Source organism: Rhinatrema bivittatum, chromosome 15 (genome assembly GCF_901001135.1).
Source record: "Rhinatrema bivittatum chromosome 15, aRhiBiv1.1, whole genome shotgun sequence".
Taxonomy (NCBI): Eukaryota; Metazoa; Chordata; class Amphibia; order Gymnophiona; family Rhinatrematidae; genus Rhinatrema; species Rhinatrema bivittatum.
In genome coordinates, this window is record NC_042629.1 from 54064557 (window position 1) to 54087891 (window position 23335).

Sequence of the window (23335 nt, forward strand, 5' to 3'; positions counted from 1 at the left end):
GAAATGGAACAAGTCAGGCTCCTATAGATCCCTACAAAGAAACTAAATGATAACAGAGTACCTCACCTGGGTCTCACATGCAAAGCACAGTCAGAGCTTCACCAAATACAGAATAAAGAGATCATAAAGTATACATAGAAACGTGCAGACAAAAACTGAACTGGAAATTGCAACAAGCCTGGCTCTGTATGCAGCCAACACTGGAAAAGCAGAAAAAGCCCCACGCCTCAAACTATCAAACACCAAGAAACATAAAACAATCCATAACAGAAAAACCTTTCTAATAAACGAAATGGTGGAGTGGTTAGGAATGGTGCAGAACCTTACCACACTCGATCTCACAAAAGGATACTCTTTCGGATAGTAGAAGGACTAGGGGACACTCCATGAAGTTAGCATGGGGCACATTTAAAACTAATCGGAGAAAGTTCTTTTTCACCCAACGCACAATTAAACTCTGGAATTTGTTGCCAGAGGATGTGGTTCGTGCAGTTAGTATAGCTGTGTTTAAAAAAGGATTGGATGAGTTCTTGGAGGAGAAGTCCATTACCTGCTATTAAGTTCACTTAGAGAATAGCCACTGCCATTAGCAATGGTTACATGGAATAGACTTAGTTTTTGGGTACTTGCCAGGTTCTTATGGCCTGGATTGGCCACTGTTGGAATCAGGATGCTGGGCTTGATGGACCCTTGGTCTGACCCAGTATTTATTTTTATTTATTTAATGGCATTTCTATACCGACGCACCTTGGGAACATCTCGTCGGTTCACAAAGAACAAAACTAGCAATGGGCTTTACATGGAACAAGTAACAAAAAGAACAGGTAATGTAAGGGTAAAAGGGAAGATGGTGAACACAAGAACTAAAGGAAGGTAGGGGGGCCAGGAGATGGTTATAATAAAAATATATAATATAGTTAATAGCACATATTTACAAGGAGGCAGTGAAGCATGTTAAATTACAGGTATATAACGGGAGAGTAAAGATTGCATTGTAATAGGTTCCTGGGAATAAACTGGACCTGGGGGGGTGGAGAAGGGAGGCAGGCGGTTAGGTGTAGGAGTGGGTGAAGAGCCAAGTCTTCAGGTTCTGTTTGAATAATTTGGGGCAGGTTTCTTGGCGGAGTGAGGTGGGTAGCTTGTTCCAAAGGGAGGGACCTGCGAGGGAGAAGGCTCTTTCCTTGGTGGTGGTGCGCAGTTTAGTGAGTTTGGGAGCGGGGGTGTGAAGAGTGGCGAGATTCTGTTTTCTAGTGGGTCTGCTGCTGTTATGAAAGGTGAAGTCTTCTTTGAACCAGTGCATGTTTTGGTTGTGAAGGGATTTGTGTATTAGGGCGAGAGATTTGCATGTGATTCGAGCTGAGACGGGCAGCCAATGCAGATGTTTGTGTAGCGGGGTTATATGGTCATTGCTGTGTGTGTTGGTGAGGATGCGGGCAGCAGTATTTTGTACGAGTTGTAGTGGTTGCAAGGTGCTTTTAGGTAGGCCCAGAAGCATGGAATTACAGTAATCAATCTTAGAGAGTATGAGGGCTTGGAGTATAGTGCGAAAGTCATTGAGATGTAAGAGGGGTTTGAGTTTTTTAAGCGTGTGTAATTTGAAATAGCAGTCTTTGATTGTGGTGTTGATGAATTTTTTTGCAGTTGAACTGATTGTCGAGTGTAACGCCAAGGCTGCGAATGTGAGGGGGGAAGGAGATATTAGTTGGGGGAGTATGGCATGTTCTTATGTTCATAGATCCCTTTAGAGAAGAGCTCCAGGGAGAAAACTACCTTTTCCACACCAAGGGGGCTTTACCAGTTTGTACGCATGCCATTTGGCTTACATGGGGCTGTGGCAAGCTGTCAGCGCCTCCTAAACATAGTGCTTCACTCCCATATGAGCCATGCAGCCGCTAACCTGGACAATGTAGTTATTGACTCTTCTGCCTGGGAATCCCATCTCCCCAGGGTAAAAGCAGTATTAAGGTCCTTGCGAGCGGCAGGCTTGACAGCCAAATGTAGATTGGCCCAAAGGGAGGTGAAATATTTAGGACATTTGGTAGGGAGAGGAGTGGTGTGCCCTCTTATAGATAAGATCCATAGTATCATTAGGGAATACCCCCAGCCAGAGACTCAGAAACAATTGAGGGCTTTCCTTGGTTTGGTGGGGTATTACCGGAAATGTATTCCTCACTTCGCGAGCTTAGCTAGTCCTTTAAACGAGATGTTAAAAAAAGGGAGCACCCAACAGATTGAAAAGGGGGACTGTAGCTGAGGATGAGTTTGAAAACCTTAAGACGGCCCTTTGCAAGGCAGTGGCCCTTTCCCTGCCATTCATCTTGCAGACAGATGCATCGGGAGGGGGCTAGGGGCCGTCCTCTCCCAAGTGGATCAGGAAGAAGAACACCCAGTGATGTATCTGAGCAGGAAGTTACACCCCCATGAGCTCAAATGTGCCACAATAGGAAAGGAATGCCTAGCAGCCATGTGGGCCATACAGACTTTGAAGTTGGGAAGACATTTCGTTTTCGTCACGGACCACGCCCCATTGCGCTGGCTTCATGTGATGAAAGATGCGCGCTTAACATGCTGGTGCTTAAGCCTTACAAGTGTACAGTTTTGAAGTATGACATTAGAGCAGGGAAAGAACATGTGAAGGCGGATTTCCTCTCCAGGCCAAGGGAGGAAAATGGAACTCCTTACTCAGGAGGTTCCGGGAGTTTTAAAAGGGGGCCGTGTGGGATGAGGTGCGCGGTGTGTCTAGGGAGAAAAACCTGGACCGGATCACTTCAGGGAGGAGAGTCCGGGGCAGAGCCAAACAACAGAGGTTACAGGGGAAGACTACATTTCTCAGGTTCTTTGAGCCAAAGAGAAGCCAATGGGAGAAAGGAGAGAGGCTTGATTTTCACCTGGCACCCGGGGAATGCACACACCTGAACCCATGACGATGAAGGAGGAAGGCACTGGGGATACTTTGGAGTTTAAAGGGAAGAGCCGCTCCTTAGAGGAGGAAGTCACTATGGTGGAAACTATTAGTACTGACATGGAAACAGAGTAAGTGAGGTTACTCTAAGTTTTGATTTTTTTTGCGTGGTTTGTTGTTTTTTTCTTAAGGACTGTGGCCTGCAGCACAACAGAAGGGGAGTGTTGTACTTCTGCCTAGCAGGGTGGTTTGCTGGCTGGAAGACTAAGCTCATTTGTCATCCCCAATAAAGTAAGGGGCTCTGGAAACTCGTGTAGGTTTTGTTTTTTTTCTTTTTTCATTTTTGAACTGTGAAGGTGTGGTGAACACAAACCTCTTTTTGTTCTTGCATTGCTGTGGGACGGAGCTAGAGAACCTTATTGTGGTGCATGGAGTCCTGCAGGGTGAAACTGTCTGGAGGAGTCTGACCTGCGGACAGCTGAGCTGGGGATAGGCCCTGACTGGTGCCTTGGGACATTTCTCACACACACAGGAGCATGTTTTCACACAGACACATGCAGGCTTTCTCACACACACACACACACACACACTTGTATGCTTTCACACACGCATGCACACTTTCACACACAGGAGCATGTTTTCACACAGACACATGCAGGCTTTCTCACACACACACACACACACACTCCGCCCTTGCGACTGGACCTCCTTCCCACCCCCATGGCCCAGGCAACACAACTTCTTCTTCCAGCTGTGGGGGTGGGAAAAAGAGGTGTAGTTACCAAAAGTCCTGCCTGCCGCTGCCAGTGCTCAGCTTACTCTGCTGTGCAAATGTGGGATAGAGCAGGGCCAGTAGAAGTAGGAGGCTGCTTCCCCTTTGCCTGCTGCACTCAGGGTGGTTGCTTAGTCTGCCCAGTGCGTCCAGCAGCCCTGCTTGAGTCTGTTCATTTATTTATTTAATTTAATTTATTACTCACCTTATAACAGAAAATGCATGCTCTAAGGGAGTTCCACTAAAATCATAAAATAATTAAATCAGTCCTCATACATTAAACATCATTACCAATCAATAAGTACCTACAAACTTTTATAACCTATAACACAGGGAAAAACCCCCAGATCAAAATATCACAAAAACAGAAAACAAAGAGAAGCCATGCCCAAATAACGATATCGAGCTTGATGACTGTTTGTGTGTTGCTCCCCCCAGCCTCACTCAGCGCTCCTGTGCGATACAGACTGGTCCCATTCTTTACTTTGATCACTCTCTCTCTCTCTTTGACTGCTCTCCTCCTCACCCTGGTCACTGTCTGGCTGGGACTGGCTCCCCTGCATAGTCTCGGTCTCTATCCAGATATGGTGTTTATGTCACTGTCCCAGAACACATCCAAAGCGTGTATGTCTTTAAAAAAATAAATCAATCCAAGGCTAATGAGGGGTACTGACACGTCCCAGTCTCAGCTCTGCTCATATTGTCAGCAGCAGTGGCTCTCTGTCTAGCACTGACTGCCCTTCTCTAAGCTCCCTCTTCAGTCCTCGTCCTCCTCTGACCCTTTCCAAGAGTGACTGACCCTGACCTCCCTCAGGTCAGGTTCCTGTGGCCGTAAGCGGTCCTGGCTTTACGTTTTGCTCTCTCTGACTATTCCCGTTCCAGCTCCGGGCTCCTGTTCTGGCACCAATGGCTCTCCTCCCGGACCCCGTTCCCAGCGCGGTGGCTATTGTGTGGCGGTGGTTGGCAACCTTGGCCCCGGCTCTTACCGGACTGTGCCCGACCCGCTGGAGCCGCTTCTCCTAGGGTCCTCCCAGGTGATCTAAGGTTCACTTCTCTTTTGGCCTGAAGAGGATTCAGCCGCTGTGTTTTCGTCTTCAAAGCCGCTGGGGAGCTGTGAATCCCACCCCCCCTTCTTGCACGTTAGGCAGAGTTTCCCCCGCACAGAGCCCTGGCTGTGGGTCTGTCTGCACGTCCGTCCGTCTGTCTGCCTGCTGCCCTCAGCAGAGCCGAGCGGTTAGACGGGGGATACAGAGAGGGTTTCAGCAGCTTTGGAAGGGTTAAGAAAGAGAAACTAAAACAAGCAATCAGGCGGCGGGAGGAGGAGGAGGGGGGCTGCTTTTCCTCTCTCCCGCTGCAATAAATCAGCTTAAAGGACGAAAGCACAGCAACCTGGAGAGGATTAGAGAAAAGTCCGTAAAATCCCAGCGCTAGGGAGAGGAGGGGGGGGCCGGGACCGAGCACTGGAGGGAGAAGCCGAGTCGGGCACGCACGCACGGCTCTTTCCGCCGCCGCCGCCGGGGACTCCGCGGGATGGGGCGGCGGGCAGCCCCCAGCCCTCGCCCGGCAGTGTCGCTGCCCGGGGCGCCGCGGACGGGGTGCGAGCGCTGGTGAAGCAGCACATGGAGGCTGGCGCCCGGGCGGCAGCATGGAGACGCGGAGCTGCCTCCCGGTGACCTTGCTGCTGCTGCTGCCGCCTCTGCTGGACCTGGCGCGGGGTAAGTGGCACCTGCTCCTCTCTCCGAGACCGGGAGCCTTTCCATCCGGCGCGGTTTGCTTGGCCACGGTCCAAGCGGGGGGCGGGGGGCAAAAGCAGCTCCGTTCCCGGCGTGGGGTTTGCGGGCGGGGGAGGGATCGGAGCCAGGAGGAAGCCTGTTCGTGACCCCCCCCCCGGGGGGGGGCACAGGTCTATCTTGTGAGATCGGGGGGTTCTGTAGCATCCACAAGTCATTGCACCCAAATGTATACATTTTCTAGTTTGTTTGTTTTTTGTTTAAGTGAAAAGCCCTAATATCTGCGTTGGGAAAAGAGGGAGGTGAGGAGAGCAGTGCGGTAAAATTGTAGAAGTCCGTTATCCTCCCCCCTCTCCTTCACGTTTGGCTCCAAACAAAGAGCTCCCGGGGTGAACTGGAGCCCTGGCCTCTGACTGGGCTGAGTCTGGCACTGCCTGCCGAGCAGGAAGACCTTCCCGGAGGGGGGAGCTCGGAAAGCAACTTTGAGGAAGGTGCCTCGGAACGCGCTCCCTTAATAAATGCCGCGCATTCGAAATCCATTGTAGGTTTCCTCCCGGCTCACCTGCGCCGGAGACGCTGCTGTCCCCCTCCACAATTCTTTGGCGCCCCCCTCCCCCCCCCCATCAGTGTAGCAGAATCAGTTTCATTTCCTGAAAGAAAAAAAAGAGGGATGGGGCTTGAGCGTTGCCTAAAGAAATGGGTTCTGACAACTTTTGGACAGCTGAATCCGATCTGAGGTCGATCGGGCGTCCAAAATCCGAGCAGACTGGGGGCTTTGGAAGGGAAGCTCTCACATCCCCGCATTTCCTAATGTTTGTTCTTGGGCTGTGCGAGTAAAGGTTCTGTTTGAGAATATTATGCCTTGATTTTTCCCTGTCTATGGGGGGGGGGGGGGGGGGATCTTGAACACGACATTTCCATCCCTTCCGTATCTAGTGGTGGATTCCTCAGAGACGTTAGCAGAGAATAAAGTACAAAGCCTGAGCGCGTCCCTAGAGGACTGGGAAATCCGGGTCCTGTTACCGGGGCAGAGCTGCAGAAACCCGGCACCTGCACGATAGCAAGAAGCAGTCCAGGGAGAGATTCCCCAAGGGGGGGAGAGAGAGAGAGAGAGCATTTTGCCCGGTTTTGTGACTCAGTTGGCACAAACAGATCAGACCTGGCCACTTTTGCTTTACAGCCGAACCGGTTCCTACGGTCCTGCTGGTCGCCGCTGGGTCCATACTGGCGGTTTCTCTTTGGGAGGTGAGGATCTGGCCCTGGGGATTCCTGTACACTGTTTGCTGCAGCAGGCATGGGGGGCTCCAACCTACTGCTCCCACAGACCCTGGCCCTACCCCCCCCCCCCCCCGATCTGAGCCTGGGGGTGGACAACAGGTTGACGATTGGATTGGCAGGGAAAATGTGAGCGAGAGGATGGAAGGAAGGGTCTCGTTTTAAAGAGAAATCCGAGTTTGGGGGTTGAGAAGGATCGAGGTTGAATTCATTGGGCCAGGAACTGCAAGGGCTTCTGCTTTCCCTTTGATACTGTAGGACAAATGGACGTGGTGTGATCTCGGGTCTCTGTGTGACGGGCATGCAGTAATAAATTGCCCTGCACTAGTAGCCCTGGTTTTCGAAACTTTTCACCCCCCCCTCCCTCCCCCTTCGCTGTCATTGGGATGCTTTTTATGATTCACATATTGTCTGGTAAATTCCTCTGACCTGAGGAAGAAAGTAGTAGCTCTCCAAAACTAGTGAGCCAAAGGTATTTCTTCACCTCATATATTTTTATTTACCTTTTATATGCAAACTTTAATGGTAATGCTTGCTTGGTGCAAAAAAAAAGGGTTAAAAAAAAAACTGTGCCAAAATATCAGGATAGCAGGAGTTAATAACACTGCAGTACCTGTAAAGGGACTAGGGGACTTGCAGGGGCTTTGGTACATTGTAGGAGAGCATACCTGTACAAGATATTCTTCCAGCTCATTAAGAAATATGACCAAAAAGGTTTGGTTATCTCAATAATCTCTAAATATTGAAGATTTCCAATTTAACATTCTTCACCTGAGGTCTTCCACTGCCTGAGCCTGCTGGTGATGTCATCATCCCTTGCTTGTGACATCACATCACAACTGCTCTGAGTCCCAGTGATGGATCTACCAATGAGGAATAGTGAGGGACTGCTTAACATGCTACGGGATCTCAGAAAATTACTATATATATATATATATATATTTTTTTTTTAAGTTCTGCCAAGTGCGTTTGTTTAGAATGGATCCAGTGACATGCTGTATTTTTGCTTTGACTGCCTTGTTGTTTTGTCCACCATAAGACTTACCTTGCGCTGAGTCTGAATTTCATATATCGTAATATATGAGAATAGGCAAATGATAAATATGATGCACAGCTGTCCCGTGTTGCAGTGTCACACCAGCTCCGTGTTCCCAGGAGGAATTTGGTTAGATTTTCTAATGTGATTTGGTTCTTGTCCTACTGCTCAGCAGCCCTGGGGTGGAAATGAAAACAGAAAATCAGGATATATAATCTAGGGTCTCTTTCTGTTTATCCTTTAACACAAAAAAGATTGACAATTTTGGCCACTACACAGGATGAGGAAGATCAGATGGAAGGCATCGATAAAGTTACAATGATTAGGGAAAATTAGATTGGCAGCTTTTCTGTTTCTTGAAGCCTCATCTGACAAATTAGGACCTACAAATTTGAAATTTCACACTGCTTTGGGATGCAAGTTCAAAACCAGGACTAGCCAAAAAGCCTTCCTCCTAAAACTGGGTAAATTGGTAGCTCTGTTTACCTAAGAAGCCTCCCCCTCACCCCTGTACCTGCTGGATGGTGAGGCCCAACTCTCTCCTGCTGACCTCAGGTGCCCTTGGGAAGTTTGCAGCTTGGCTGATCCTCACTGTGGATGGTATTTTATATGGGGGACACTGACAGCTCTGCGGAAAGACTGACTGGGGGGGGATTTCTCAGCGTGGGACCCATTTTATTCCGCTTAGGATTCCACAAGTGTTTAGGTTTGCCGGTTTCTACTTTAATTACAAAAAAAAAAAAAAAGGCTGATCCTCCAAGCAAGTGGAGGAGAACAGAAGCCAGATCCAGATGAACTTTCTGATTCAGGTTAAGGGGTGGGAGCCCCAATATCCCCTCTTGGGTCGGCTCCTTATTTCAAAGACTAGAAGCAAATGGACTATGCAGACACTATTAAATTCCTTGTGATTCTCATTTAAGTCGGTGAGCGCCTTTCTGGAAGCAGCCACTCGAGGCTCTGCAGCATTTTAAGCAGGCTCTTGCATTTAATATGTTCCTTTTTAATGTCTGAAAGCTCCTGTAGAATGTAAAGCGAAACATTTTGCCAGAGCTCTCCTTCCCTTTTCCCTTCTAATTCTGAGCATTGTGCTGCAATGAGCGGCAGCTTCTGAAGAGCAAAGCAAAGGGCTTTTACTACGGTCAATAGTAAGATTAAATAATAGGAATGCAGCTGGGAATGGGAGGGCTTGCTCAGAAAAAGCATTTCTAAGGTAGTGAAAACCTAGGAAATGGAAAACTTTTAATCTCGCCTGATCCCTTGAGAGAGAGAGAGAGTGTGTGTGTGTGTGTGTGTGTGTGTGTGTGTGTCCCCTCTCTGTACTGGATGGGGAGGGGTAGTAGACAGAAGGGTGATTTCTGTTATTTTTATTCCTCAAACCATTTTGTAGCTGTAAGGGAACTGATCTTGATAGGACATTTCTGTCCTTGAGCTAATGATGACAAGAAATGTCTGCATGAGGGGGATGTCCTGGGGATAAGGGTGAGGTGGTAGCCCTGCAGGTGGTTACTACCTTTTATTTTTCTTCCCCTCCTTGCCCCAAGAGCTTCAGTTCTTGTTGTGCTGAAAGTGCAACTGTACCCCATTTCCTGTCCCAGGAATAGATTTCAGCTTGGGCATGGGTGATTTTTAAGTATTCTTGCTCCTGCAGCTCACGTGTTTCTGGCAAATAACCAGAGGTCAATGTTTTCACCCCAGAAATCTGCTTCAGCCATCAACCCAGTCTTGATCTCACAGGTTCCAGCCTCGCTCACCTTCCTCTGAGCACCACAGGAGTGAATGTGCCCCAGGAAGGTTTATGGTGATGCCATTCAGTTACTCCTCTTCCCATCTTGCCCAACACAGCATCAAACAGCCAGCTGCAGGATGCCACAAAACCACATCTCATAGTGGTAATGATGTCACAGGGACATCTTGCATGTTACAAGGACCAATAACTATGTGACCTAAGAGTATTTTGTGACACTGAAAATGAACCTGTCACATACTGCTGCTTGAAGTGTGTGATACAATTGCTAAGCATGAAAAATCCAGAGGACTGCTTTTTAACAACTAAACCTTAAATGTGATTATAAATGTACTATACAGTAGAATATAAGTACTTGCCCAGTGAACATTTTAATTTGCAAACATTGCCAAGTTCAAGATTCGGTAGAGTGATTATGGATTCTGCCACATCAGAAGCCTTTCTGCCTGGCATTCTTGCATTGATTATATTTAGATCGTCTTAAAGTCAAGCAAAGGATGTTCTTCTAATCTGAAGTTCAAAAATATTTGAAAAGAAAAATCACTTCTGGTAACTGCTTATACTCTCAGCTCAAAAAGGGGGATTAAAACGTGTGAGTAATAGCGCCAGCCATAGAGATTTCAACCCTAGCTACTGCTTTCATTTAAACACTTCTTTCATATACATTCATAATTCCATCATCTTAAAAAGACTCTTCATTTTAGACAGAATGCTTCACATTTATTTTCCTCATGTTTGAACCTGAAAAGGGTGAATAGCATTTAGAATGCAACTCTTAAGGAGTTGCCTTAGGAAATTTAAATATCAATAGGTGAACAATTTGTAGGTGGGATATGATTGTCAGGGGAGTGAACTGGGAAGGAAACCCATAAAAAAAAAAAACCAGGAGCTGGGATGCAGTCCTGAGGAATGGAACTAAAATCACAAAAAGAATAAAAGAATTATACATCTATTTTTTATTTTCTAATTTATAAAACACCCCTCCTGATGAGGTTACACACTGTGCTGCACAAAAAGCACTCAAATAGAGTTCAGCAGCAAAACATTCATTGTCATTGACCCTGCCCTGGTTCTCATCCTCTTACTATATACATTTCAAAGTTTGTTTAATGTCTTTGTCTAATATATGTGCATGTCTTTTTCTGCATACTTTCTGCATCAGTTTAGCTCAGAAAGGAAAGATTTGTGTTAGTGTTTTGTTTTTTTTCTAATGTAGATGAATCCTTCTAACATTGGCGGGATTTACTAAACTATGGTTTTATGTTTATATACAAACAATCTTATCAATATTTCGGTGGTTTACAAACTAAAAGCATACATAATATTGTAAAAAAAAAGTTGGAACATACACATCAAATAGCCACAAATGTCGCCAACAGCAAACATGATACCAGCACTGCAAAGATGGAATACAGTATTTAAACTTCTCCATATCTGAAGCTGAGTCTAAATTAAATGCTGCAAGAACTTCTATGCTAAAAACAAGTTAAAAAAGAAAGGAATAATAAAGAAACTTTGAGGACCCCTAACATAGAAATGATAGCAGAAGAAGACCAAATGGCCCATCCAGTCTGCCCAGCAAGCTTTCATACTTATTTTTCTCATACTTATCTGTTACTCTGACCACAGAGTTCTAATTTCCTTCCATCCCCACCAATTGATGTAGAGAGCAGATGCTGGAGCTGCATCAATGTGAAGTATCAAGCCTAATTGGTTAGGGGTAGTAACAGCCGCAATAAGCAAGCCACTCCCATGCTTATTTGTTTGCCCAGCTTGTGCAATGTAGTCCTTGTTGGTTGTTGTCTGAATATAAAACCTCTCTTCTTCATTTCCCCCCGCCATTGAAGCAGTGAGCTGCACTGTATATGTATTCAAAGTGAAGTATCAGGCTTGACTGGTTTGGGGTAATAACCACCGTAACAAGCAAGCTATTCCCACGCTTATTTGTGAATGCAGATCCTTTTTCCCACATTTCCTCTTGCCGTTGAAGCATAGAGCAATGTTGGAGTTGCATTAACCGTGTGTATGTTTATTGAATAAGGGTAGTAGCCATCATTCCCATAAGCCACCCCTATGCCTCTTCTCTTCATTTCATTCACATCCTCAAGACTTTATGGATCCACAGTTTTTATCCCACGCCCTTTTGAAATCATTCAGTTTTGGTCCTCACCACTTCTTCCGGAAGGGCGTTCCAGGCATCCACCACCCTCTCCATGAAGAAATACTTCCTGACATTGGTTCTGAGTCTTCCTCCCTGGAGTTTTAAATCATGAACTCTGGTTCTGCTGATTCTTTTTCCAACATAAAATGTTTGTCGTTGACTTTGAATCATTAGTCTTTCAGATACTTGACAGGTTTTATCATATCACCCCTGCTCCTCCTTTCCTCCAGGGTGTACATATTTAGATTCTTCAATCTCTCCTCATAAGTCATTTGATGAAGACCCTCCACCTTTTTGCTACAGTGGGAGGTTTTCCTTTAAAAGACAGGAACCTGTGTGGGAAAAGGAGCTGCATTTAAATTCCTGAGCTCATACGAGAATTGTGGAAGCAGCTGAATGTTTGCCTCATAAAGTATAAAAGGAACGGTGCTAGGCAATTGGATAAAAACCTGGTGATCTGTCTTAAACAACTGCAATTGAGTGGCAGAATTACATTTGGGACAGTGTCGCATGAAATATGTGAGGACAAATATATTAGCATAGGGAGCAGAGCAGGTGAGGGTGAGAAGATGGTGGCGGCGGGGGGGGGGGGGGGGATATGATAGAGGTGTTTAACATCATGAGAGGTCTAGAACGGGTAGATGTGAATCGGTTATTTACTCTTTCAGATAATAGAAAGACTAGGGGACATTCCATGAAGTTAGCATGTGGCACATTTAAAACTAATCGGAGAAAGTTCTTTTTCACTCAATGCACAATTAAACTCTGGAATTTGTTGCCAGAGGATGTGGTTAGTGCAGTTAGTATAGCTGTGTTTAAAAAAGGTTTGGATAAGTTCTTGGAGGAGAAGTCCATTATCTGCTATTAATTAAGTTGACTTAGAAAATAGCCACTGCTATTATTAGCAACAGTAGTGTGGGATCTTCTTAGTGTTTGAGTACTTGCCAGGTTCTTATGGCCTGGATTGGCCACTGTTGGAAACAGGATGCTGGGCTTGATGGACCCTTGGTCTGACCCAGTATAGGCATATTCTTATGTTCTAATGAGGAGAGGAGGATGGGAGCCAGGGAAGGATCAGACACCAGGACTTGGGAAGAAGGTTCTGGAATTGAGGGAGATCGAAAGAGGAAGGATCTAGGATCAGGAGTTTGGGGTGGGGGTTCCAAGATCTGGGGAGAAAGGGAGGAGAGGTGATCCAAATTAAGGGAGGGGGGGGGAGAGGGAGATATTGAATGTCCTTACCCCCCCTGCTCCAGTCTTGCTTCTCCTTGCATCCCCATTCCCTCTGTAACCTCCCACACAATCTGGCAGATAAAACCCCCACCCAGCACCAATCCTTTTTCTCTCCCATACACAAACACTGCCCCCCTCCCCCATATTTTTTTCTTTCTTTCTGACTCACACAGGGTTGTCAGTGGAACCTTCTCTCCTCCTAGCCCTCCCTCACCCCCAATGAACCCCATGTCACCATCCCCAGTAATCCCTCTCTCATTTCCTCCTCCAAACCTTACCCTCATCACTGCCGCCGATCTGGGCTGGCAGGAGGAGGAAAGCCTATTGTGTCTCTAGCTATGTTCTCCTTTCACTCGTGTGGCACTATGGTGTCCCACATGGTTCAAAGCAGCAGTTGGGCCCTGGGTGGCAGAGGAGGAGGGTCCAGCTCGATGCATCACTGCAGCTGACCTCTTGCTGATCTGGATCACCAGTGGGCCCCCATTGGACATATAAGGCGTGGGGGGTGTGGGCTACAGACCTCTGCAGGCAGCACTAGTACTTTATTTAGGATTGGGATTATAGGGTCCACCTTGAGACTCAAGATTTAAATTTTAAGATCTAACCCTCTGCACCTAAGAACAATCCTATAAAAACCACATCACTCCAATTTTCTTACAAAGTGCACCAGCCATGAAGGCAAATACTTTGCACTGGAAGAGCCGTTGGGGTACACCATACTGGTTGATTCTTACGGGAATAGTGACGTGGTGATGGCCACTTCTTATCAGCGGGTTCCCGCCCGCTCTATTCCACTTGATCTGACTGCTGCAGCTTCTCCCCACCTCTTCCTTAGATATCACAGGACAGGAGAAGGGTGGGCTGTGTTATGGAGCAGAGAAGCTCTTCTTTGCTCTGTGCTCTTGCCTTCAACTTCACCCTGCTCCTTGCAGCCTGCCCGGAAGGGGAGAGGATTGTAAGGACAGGATTGCAAGCAGCAGAGGGCTATTGTTGGCTGAGTGAGATTAGAGGAAGCAAATCTGCAGGCCTGCTGCCCCAGGCTCAGTTCTAGACTGCCAATCAGAAAATCAAGGTCTGATCCGGGGGCAGTTTAAACAGTCACAAAGGTCCCCCCCTTTTTTTTTTTTTTTTTAATCTGACCCTATTTCATTTTAGAGGTGCTATTAATGTCTGAAGAGTTTTTGACCACTCTCTTTCTGCTTAGCCTTTCCCATCAGTATGAATTAGAGTGACACGAGTTTTCTGCGCAGGTTCCTCAGAATAGTGGAGGAGTTAGCGTCGTGGTTAGAGCAGCAGGAGGATAATCGGGGGAAATGAGGGTTTAAATCCCACTTCTCCTGAGGCTCCTTGTTGGGCAAGACTTTTCACATTTCATTGCCTCAGATACAAACTTTGCAAGCCCTTTGGGTTAGGGAAATATCTACTGTACCTGAATAGAACTCAACTTAGGTTTGGAAAGGTGAGTCACTTAATAAAAACACACTTAAGCAAGTCTTGTACAGATACATGTAAAGCATAAATATAACCTGAACAGCTGATGAGTGGGTTTGTGTAGAACATATACTGTATATTATGTATGGGGTATGTGGCTATAATAAAAAGCCATATACTTCCTCCAAAAAAAGTGTGAAAATAATGCATAATTACTTTTATGATAAATTTAAGGAGACCTGATTTAAGATCTAAAAGGTCAATTAGGCATGTGGATATTTTCAGCAATCTAGCAAGCACTGCTGATTTACAATATTGAGCACTGCAATAATATCACCAATAGGATAACTTGTTGCCAGGAGAGAGTACACAGCATCCTAAGAACACTGAAGAAACCACTCATTTACCACAGGAACGTTCACCACACACTGGGATTCCCCTAAATAGCACACGCTCACATCTAACGGATGGGGAGGAATGTTTATTCTTTTGTAAGACTGGGGACCGTAAACGGTGAATGTGTGTGTGTGTGCCTGAACGCGATGCTGTCAGGGGAATGGAATAAATCCAGCTTGAAAAAAAGAGGGTAAATGTTTAAGCTCTGGAGTAACCTTATAGCCCCTAGTGGCACTATATGAGCTTGTAAATGAAGCTCTAGAAGGCGCTACGGCTTTTTAAATCATTGGTTACCCAGAGTAGATGTGTGTTTAGGTAAAAGTCCACTTAAGGACTTTTACCTAAACACACGATAGCTTCCTATGAAGAATCATCTACTCTGGGTAACCAATGATTAAAAAAGGCTTAGCGCCTTCTAGAGCTTCATTTACAAGCTTGTAGCCCCTAGTGGCACTATATGAGGTTACTCCAGAGCTTAAAAAACATTTACTCTCTTTTTATCGAGCTGGATTTATTACATTTTGATATTTTAATAGTTCCCAGCCACTTTTGGATTTTCAGTTTTTGTCAGGGGAAGGGATGCATGCCAAGGAAGATGGGATCGCATGATTTGAAAATATCCTCAAAGAAATCTAAACTTTACAAGGTCATGTGTTCTCTAGCAATGTGATTGAAATCTTTCAAATTCTTTTTATATTGAGGAAGCAGAGGGTTTTTTTTCTCTCCATCTAAACTGGAAAAACACAAGAAGTAAGAATTTTTTTGGGGTTTTTTTTGTTTGTTTCTCTCTAAATATGAAGACCCTCCAGTCTGGAATGGTTATAGCACTTGAGTCCGAATCTGGAAATGCCTTTATTGAGAAGCTGTATATTAAATAATGAGGTGGCTCCTTCTCTCTTCACCCTGCTGGAAGTGGTCATTTAGTTCAAGTGCCAGAAACGTGCTGCCAGTCTTTGCCCAAGAGCTGGCTATTCTCATATATTAATTTGATGACCTGATGGTTGCCTAACAGTATATTCAGGTGCATAAGAAGAGGTATGCCAGGATACTGGTGAGATCATCTGGAGTACAGGATTCAGCCACAGAAGCCATAACCTTTTGAGAAGATGAAAGCAGTTCATAGTACAAGGCCTACAATGCATCTGTAGGAAATAAAAGAAGGGGATATGACAAGGTACACGTTTGTGGAAATATTGCTTTTACGGAGACAGTAGAAGATGCCTGGAATAGCCTGCCAGCAGAGGTGGTGGTGACAAAAAGCTGTGACAATTCCAGCATGCGTGGGACAGATTCAAAAGGAAGCAGGAAAGGCAAGAGAAGAATAATGTAGAGTCTGCTGTTTGTGGACAGGAGCACCGGGGCAGAGTGAGTGACCAAGCACTTCTAATCTGCCAACATTGTATTATACTGTACTATCATGTTAAAGTGCTTTGGCAGCTTGTTAAGATGAAAGGTGCTATGTAGCTGCCATTACCATATCGAGCAGACAGGTTTCTGTTCCAAGAAAGTGTCCTGTACTCTTCTACCCGCGTTCTGCTTCGGGGGCCTCGGCCACACATTAAACAATTGATTTTTGTTCCTTTTGTTTCATCTTCCCTGCCCTGTAGGAGATCTTAGCAGATATGGGCTGCTGACTTCTAGAGGAGTGTGTTATGAGGTGCTGCAGGTCTCAGAGCAGGCCCTGGGGAGGGGCCAGCTAAGAACCCATCTCCCTGTGCCCCATTCCATTCCCACTGCCCCTCCGTCGTGCAGAATGTATATTTCTGCTCTCCATGCAGTTCTGCAGGCCGATGCGTTGTCAGAACAGCAGCTCCGAGGCATACGACACTGCCAGCATTGACAGCTGTTGTCTTTGTGATTCAGCACGTCACTCTTGGCCAGCGTTTTTAAAGTTCACCTGCCATGGTGAGGTTTGATGGCTAGTGTCTCTCTCTCTTGCTCCTTTTGCTAGGGGGTTATCTTATGTATGTTTTGCGGTTTTCCTGAAGTCACTCCAGCAGTGCTAATTAAGTTGACCTTTCCAGTGCCTGACTGAACAAGTAGCACCTGCAGGGTGCCAGGTCCTCCTGCAGGTTTTCTTTGTGTTGTGGCTGCTGTCACCTGCGCACCAGGCTTTGGAAGCTAGTCTCAGGTGGATACTGTGTAATCAGGCTCTGTTTGCTGTCGCAGCTCACCAGAATGTCAACCCACGACCCCCCCCCCCCCATCTCCCCCCGGGACCTGCATCTACTGGATCAAGGCTTCTGAATTTCCAGTGCTTGTGGCATGCTGTCGGTATATGTAATTCATTTATTTTCTTAAGATGGATGCACTATCTGTTTCTGACAAATTACTCCTGTCCCATGGCTTAAAGGAGAATTTCTTTGACTTTAGAATCAGGGTGGTGCTCTCTCCCCAAAATATCCATCAAATATATATCTCTACACAATATTCTAGAGAAGAAACCGACTTAAATGAGATCATGGGGGAGAGCAGACCGTCTCTCAGGAATGCATAGTTCGGAGTGAAGTAATTTAGAATATCCCAATAGAGAGGTTGAGATAAAAGGCAAAAGTAGCCCAGGTGCATTTAAATAAAGAGCAGACGGAGATAAATGACTCCAAACTACCCATTTCAACTGCTAGGCAGGCTGTGAATACAATTAAAAATCATACTTTTGAATTGTCTGTATGCAAATACAAGAAGTATAAAAAATTTAATTGGGGCGTTAGACTTTAGGACAATGAACAAAGAAATAGACATAATAGGCATCCTAGATACCTGGTGAAAGGAGGATAAACAATAAGACACTATGATCTCAGAGTACAAATTCAGTCATAATGAATAGGCCATGCCAGATTTGTGGAGGAGTGGCACGAAATGTTAAGGATTGCTTAGCCTCAAACGAGAAGTCTTGCTGGAAGCAACATGCACTCTGGATTGAAATTCCCTGTGCAATGGAATATAGCTGTAGGGGTACACCACCATTCACCTGGCCAAGATGAAGAAACAGACAGACGGTGACATGCTAACGCAAATTAGGTAACCCAATAATGGGAGACTTCAACTACCAAAAATGAGGGAAACTGATTTTTAATTCATAATATTGCCTATAGTGACGGAGTCATCAAGCCAGACATTGTGATTCAAACCTAAATCCAACCGGACTTCTAATCATTCACCATCACTTTAAAAAATCTTTAATTATTTTTGTATGAAAACTATTTTTGTGTATTTTTTTCTTTTTTTCAATATCATAAAAAATAGTCCAAAAGACTTCTGTATTTCACTCCATTGATAACGTGAAGATAAGAAATAACAAGCATTCTCTCAAAGCATAATATAAATAGCGCCCAACACGGCCGATGTTTCGCTTAACAAAGCTTCCTCAGGGGCATCTAGATAACATCAGCATAGGAGTATTTGCCGGTTTCAAAATGGACACGAAGTCTCAATCACTCCTATGCTGATGTTATCTAGATGCCCCTGAGGAAGCTTTGTTAAGCGAAACATCGGCCGTGTTGGGCGCTATTTATATTATGCTTTGAGAGAATGCTTGTTATTTCTTATCTTCACGTTATCAATGGAGTGAAATACAGAAGTCTTTTGGACTATTTTTTATGATATTGAAAAAAAGAAAAAAATACACAAAAATAGTTTTCATACAAAAATAATTAAAGATTTTTTAAAGTGATGGTGAATGATTAGAAGTCCAGTTGGATTTAGGTTTGAATCACAATGTCTGGCTTGATGACACCGTCACTATAGGCAATAATATGAATTAAAAATCAGTTTCCCTCATTTTTGACAGTTTTCCTTTTGGGTTACTGTGTTGACTCTCCTTAATATAATTTTAAGACTTCAACTACCCCAATATTGATTGGGTAAATATCTCTCCTGGACATGCTACAGAGGTAAAGTTTCTGATTGCTATAAATGACTGCTTCATGGAGCAGCTGCTCCTAGAATCGACGAGAAGTGTGTGTGTGTGTGTTGGGGGGGGGGGAGAGAGTATCTGTATAATTTATTTTTATAAAGCATCGTGGTTCTTATTTAAACTCTGAAGGGTGAGGGAGCAGTAGCAGAATATAATTCATTGTATTTTATTTTTGTGTGCCCCTGCCCCTTTGATCCAGACTATGAATTACTCCTTTGCTTGGGGGGGGGGGGGGAGTACCACAGGAGAAATTACATTGACTAATATGATTTATCTTCGGGTTCATAAGCCTGTGGGTGATGAGACAGGATTCCGGTCACCCCGATACCACAATTCTGTGCCCTTCCCAAATAACCTCTCACTTGTGGCAGCAGATAAACTCATCACACCAGAAGAAAACAGTAACATTTTTACTAGTATTATGTAAATAGACAAATCAGAACATTAAACGGGAAAAGCACAGTAGTGAAATATAATATAAACTTCAACTTTCCTTATTTTAAATCAAGCAATGCAAAAATAACCCTGGGTATGGCCTTTTAACCAGGGCAACCAACATACTCATATGGATAGTTAAAAAATTAGGTAAAACTAATAAAGAAAGGTGGGGGGGAAAGACAGTGACTTCAAAAATTGTCTTTACCTCTGAGTACTCAAAGAAAAAAAAAAAAAGAGGGGGGTGGGGAACAGATCCACCCCAATGTCACCAGTGGGTGGCAGAGAAGGAGGGCCCAGACCGATGCATCACTGCAGCTGCTCTCTTGCTGATCTGGATCAGAGAAAGAGAGATTTTCCACACATTGCAGTGTGCATTTGGAGACAGGAGGCAAAGAAATAAAACCTCCTCTGTCCTCACTAAAAATATTCTGTGCAAAGGTTAGATTTCTTAACTCAGTTTCTTAGGTCAGAGATCCATGCATATGATCCTCGGCCTTGATATCTGTGGAAAAGCAGTCTCTCAGTTCCTGGCTCCTCTGTCCCTTGTTGGGATTTTACATGTAGCTTGGCTATGAAGCAAGAATAGCTGTCTGTCTCTCTGTTTCCTCCGAGCACAGATTTCTGTCTCTCCCTCTTGATAATTAGCTCTTCAGAAGAAGAACTGATTGCAGGGTTGCCAGATACACTCCTCTCTTCCTGACCATCACCGTACCTCACAGGCAGAGCCAGCCAGTTTGCATCTTTTCTTCCTTAAATGGTCTCCCAGCATTCCTCTGGCATCCTTCTCTGCTGGCTAAGTAGTGCTATGCTGAGCAGGCAAAAAGAGTGCAGCCCTTTCCCAACTTGTTAACTCTGTGTGTCCTGGATGCTGGTTCTTGCAGAACATTTGTCATTCAAAGGAGAGCACACGGGTGTTTCTGATGTATTTTTATATTCCTTAATTTTGGCTGCGGCGGCTTTGTCTTGAAAATCCTTTGGGATAGATTTTCAAAAGTGCGGGTGTACATGTGCGCGCCGCGCACCCATGTACGCCTAATTTTTATAATATGCGCATGCAGAGGACTGATGCCGGAAAGAAGAGCTAGGGATGCATCGAAAGCCCCACCAATATCTCATCCAAATTTTAAAAGAAAGGGGGAGGCTGCATGCACAGGGGCTAGAGGCATGAATGAGTACATATATTCTCAGAAAGTAGTTTTTACATGTTAAAGGATCACTGCTGGTGCCTCTGGTTGCTGAGAGCACAGCCCAGGTGCTGGTCTGGATCTGAGCATCAGGCAATCCAGACTTTTCTGTGCTACACCTGATCAGGTCTGAAGGTGCACCAGTGTGCCATGGCAGACTGGTTGGCAGTGCCGGCACAAGGATGTTCAGCCGCTCTAGGCAGTGACGTCACCCTACCACATGATCGCTCTCTTTCTGGCGATCTTGCGGGTGCCGAGCAATGACATCACATTGACTGCAATGCTCGCGGTGCCCTGCCCGCTTCCAGTGCCCTAAGTGGCTGCCTAGTTTGCCTAATGCTTCCCACCAGCCCTGCTGGTTGGAAAACACTGCAAGAGACAGTAAAATTGCCAACCCTTCCCAGATAACACAGGTATTTTCAGTTTAGTGATTAGAATGTTAGCTTTGATAATGGTTATTGCCCAGCACAGGAGGAAATGCATTTCTATGGGGTGTAATTTTTTTTTATCCTCTGGTGTTTCACTGTATGCAAAGTCAGGTGTCTTGGGTTTTCAGGACAGTTTTTGTCTGCACATTTTTTTTATTTCTAATTTGTAGTCACTGCTTCTGTATTCTGCTAGTGCGTAATTCCTTTGTTTTAGATCTGTAGCAGTCCACATTGTTCTGCTTTCCCGCTAGAGTTGTATTGATAATCTAGGACTTGGTGTGTAATAGTTGCATCACTGTCTTTTTTTTTTTTCTTCTTAGGGAGGGTTGGTGCTGCTTTGCTCTGTCCCTGTTAGGTTATATAATGTTTGTGTGATGAGGAATAAAGTGAAACATCCTAGCTCAGCCCAGTCAGCCATTTCAGAGATTTTCTTCAATCGGTATTGTATGGGTTTCTTTCCATTTATAAACAGACGGATTTCTAAATTTTTGGAGGCTGCCCCCCAAGATTACACATGACAAGTTAACCAGACGCTATGACATTTCTGAAAAATATTTATATTGTGTGTAGTGGGACTCTGGTTTGGTTGTTCAACATCATCTGGGAAGCTGTTTTTACCAGGATTCGTCCGGCCTGGGGGGGGAGCTCAGCGTCCTGGGCCCTTGGCAGGGTTGGGTAAATCCAGTCCTTTTTTTGCACACTGCTTTTAAAATTGTGCCTCTAAATCCTTTCATGAGCTGAAGGCGAGAGATGGGTTAAATAATATCCATTGGTGTGCATATTTGTAAGCCAAACACTATAACTTCACAGGCTTTGACAACGCCACAAAACATATTAAAGAAATAATGTTTATGAAATATTATAAAAAAGACATTTCCTGGCAAAAAATAATATAACAAACTGGCGCACTTCTATCACAGAAAAAAGTGTTGCATTCACAAAGCGTTTATTGGATGGAGACCTTACAACACCTATAACAACGAAGGATTTCTTATTCATATTTTCAACTTCACAAACTTACTACAGATGTTAGAGTTCTGGAGATGCAATTGAAAATCCTGCACTCTGTGTCATATGGGCCTTAGGGACTCGGTTATACGTTGAAAATGTAAAACCAACAAAGGGACGTTTTTATATAGCTTCTCTTTTTGTGACCATATATGGGGTTAATGGAGAGATGTTATACAACTATATTAATGATGATTTCAAAATGAATCTTCCCCGTACCTGTTTCCAAGTATTGTTTGGTCCAATGGAAATGGATAAAGTAACCTCTGGTATTAGTGTGAGTTCCCAGAGTTGTCGAGATAGCAGAGTTCATTGCCATTATTTCAGATTTCTGTTGATTTATAACCAATCCTGCAAACTACTAAAACTCTGAAATACGTTCAGTATAACTGGTATAAATTGACCTATCACACCAATAGAAGAATATTATCTGCAAATAGATTAAGTTTGTATTCTGTGTCTCCCATAGATATGTCTAAATTCAGGGCTTTGATGAAATTTAACAGCAAGAGGATAATGGGACACCCCTATCTAGTTCTATGTTTTAAAGCAAACTCTTCAGTTACTTCACCATTGTCCTGGCTGTAGGACTTTCAAATAGTCATATTGAAAAAAATCTTTCCTTGAAAGCCATATTTTTGTAAAACACAGAATAATTGATCCCATCCAACCTTATCAAAAGCTTTTTCTGCATCTATACTGATTAATATGCTTCTTCTGATGAACTTTTTTTTTTTTTTATAGCAGCTAAAACCTTCATAATGTTGGCAACAGTCTGTCTGCCTGATACAAATCCCATGGGGCTTTCGATTATAGTGAGCAAACGTAGGACCTCGCCCATATAAAAGGAGCCGTACATGTCTTATGCCTGGAAAGTAGCCGGTTAGTTTTATTTTCCCCTGTCTAAGCCGGTGCCACGACGGAACGTTGCACAGCAGATGATATTCTGTTCCAGTTGCATAGGAATCAAAATAGCTGATGCTACAAATACAACATACACCAGTTGGTGAATGTTGTTAATTAAGGAGAAGGGTCAGTGAACAATAGCCGGACATTAAGGCTCATGTGACTGGTTTTCATAAGTGATTTAAAGAATCCTGCATGAGTTTTGTGATGTTTTTCCGTGGATTATCGGCAATCTTCTCTGAATGGAGTACACCTTTCTCAATGGATTTCCTCAACGTAGGTTTTTATTTGAATGATTTTAAGTGATATATTTTTTTTCCTTTGTGGTTTTTAATTTTTTTTTTTTTTTGGTGTTTCTTTACTTCCTCCCCCCCCCTCCTTTTCGGGATTTGTTTGTCTTGTCTAGCGGTATCCTGTTGGTTGCATAATATGGGTTTGAGGATTGTTCTCCATGCATAGTGAAGTGAGGGATAGATTAGTTGATATATATACAGTTCTCAGATCGGGGCAAATGTATAAAAAGTTATATACTAATTTAAGGCTTTAAACAGATCTCGTTGGTAGATTATGGTGCGTGGACTTCTTTGTCCATTTAGATTCAAAATTTGCCAATAAGTATGGGGAGATGTCTTGTTTAAGATTCTTATAAAATTCACCCCCATACCCATCAGGGCCAGGTGTTTTACAATTAGAAAGAGACATAATTATCTTCTCCAATTCCATTATGGCAAAGGGAGCATTAAGCTTCCAAATTTTCAAGTCAGTAAGTTGTGGC

General features: G+C 44.4%; 1 protein-coding gene across 1 annotated transcript in view; it reads left to right on the forward strand.

Annotated features, from left to right (window-relative positions):
• Window positions 1-4953: 4953 nt before the first annotated feature.
• Window positions 4954-23335, forward strand: part of IGSF21 (immunoglobin superfamily member 21) — a 716438-nt gene continuing 698056 nt past the window's right edge. Inside the window, exon 1 of the mRNA XM_029579027.1 lies at window positions 4954-5389. Coding sequence (XP_029434887.1) covers window positions 5320-5389 — 70 coding nt within the window. The 5' untranslated portion in view covers window positions 4954-5319. The remainder of the gene's footprint in view (window positions 5390-23335) is intronic.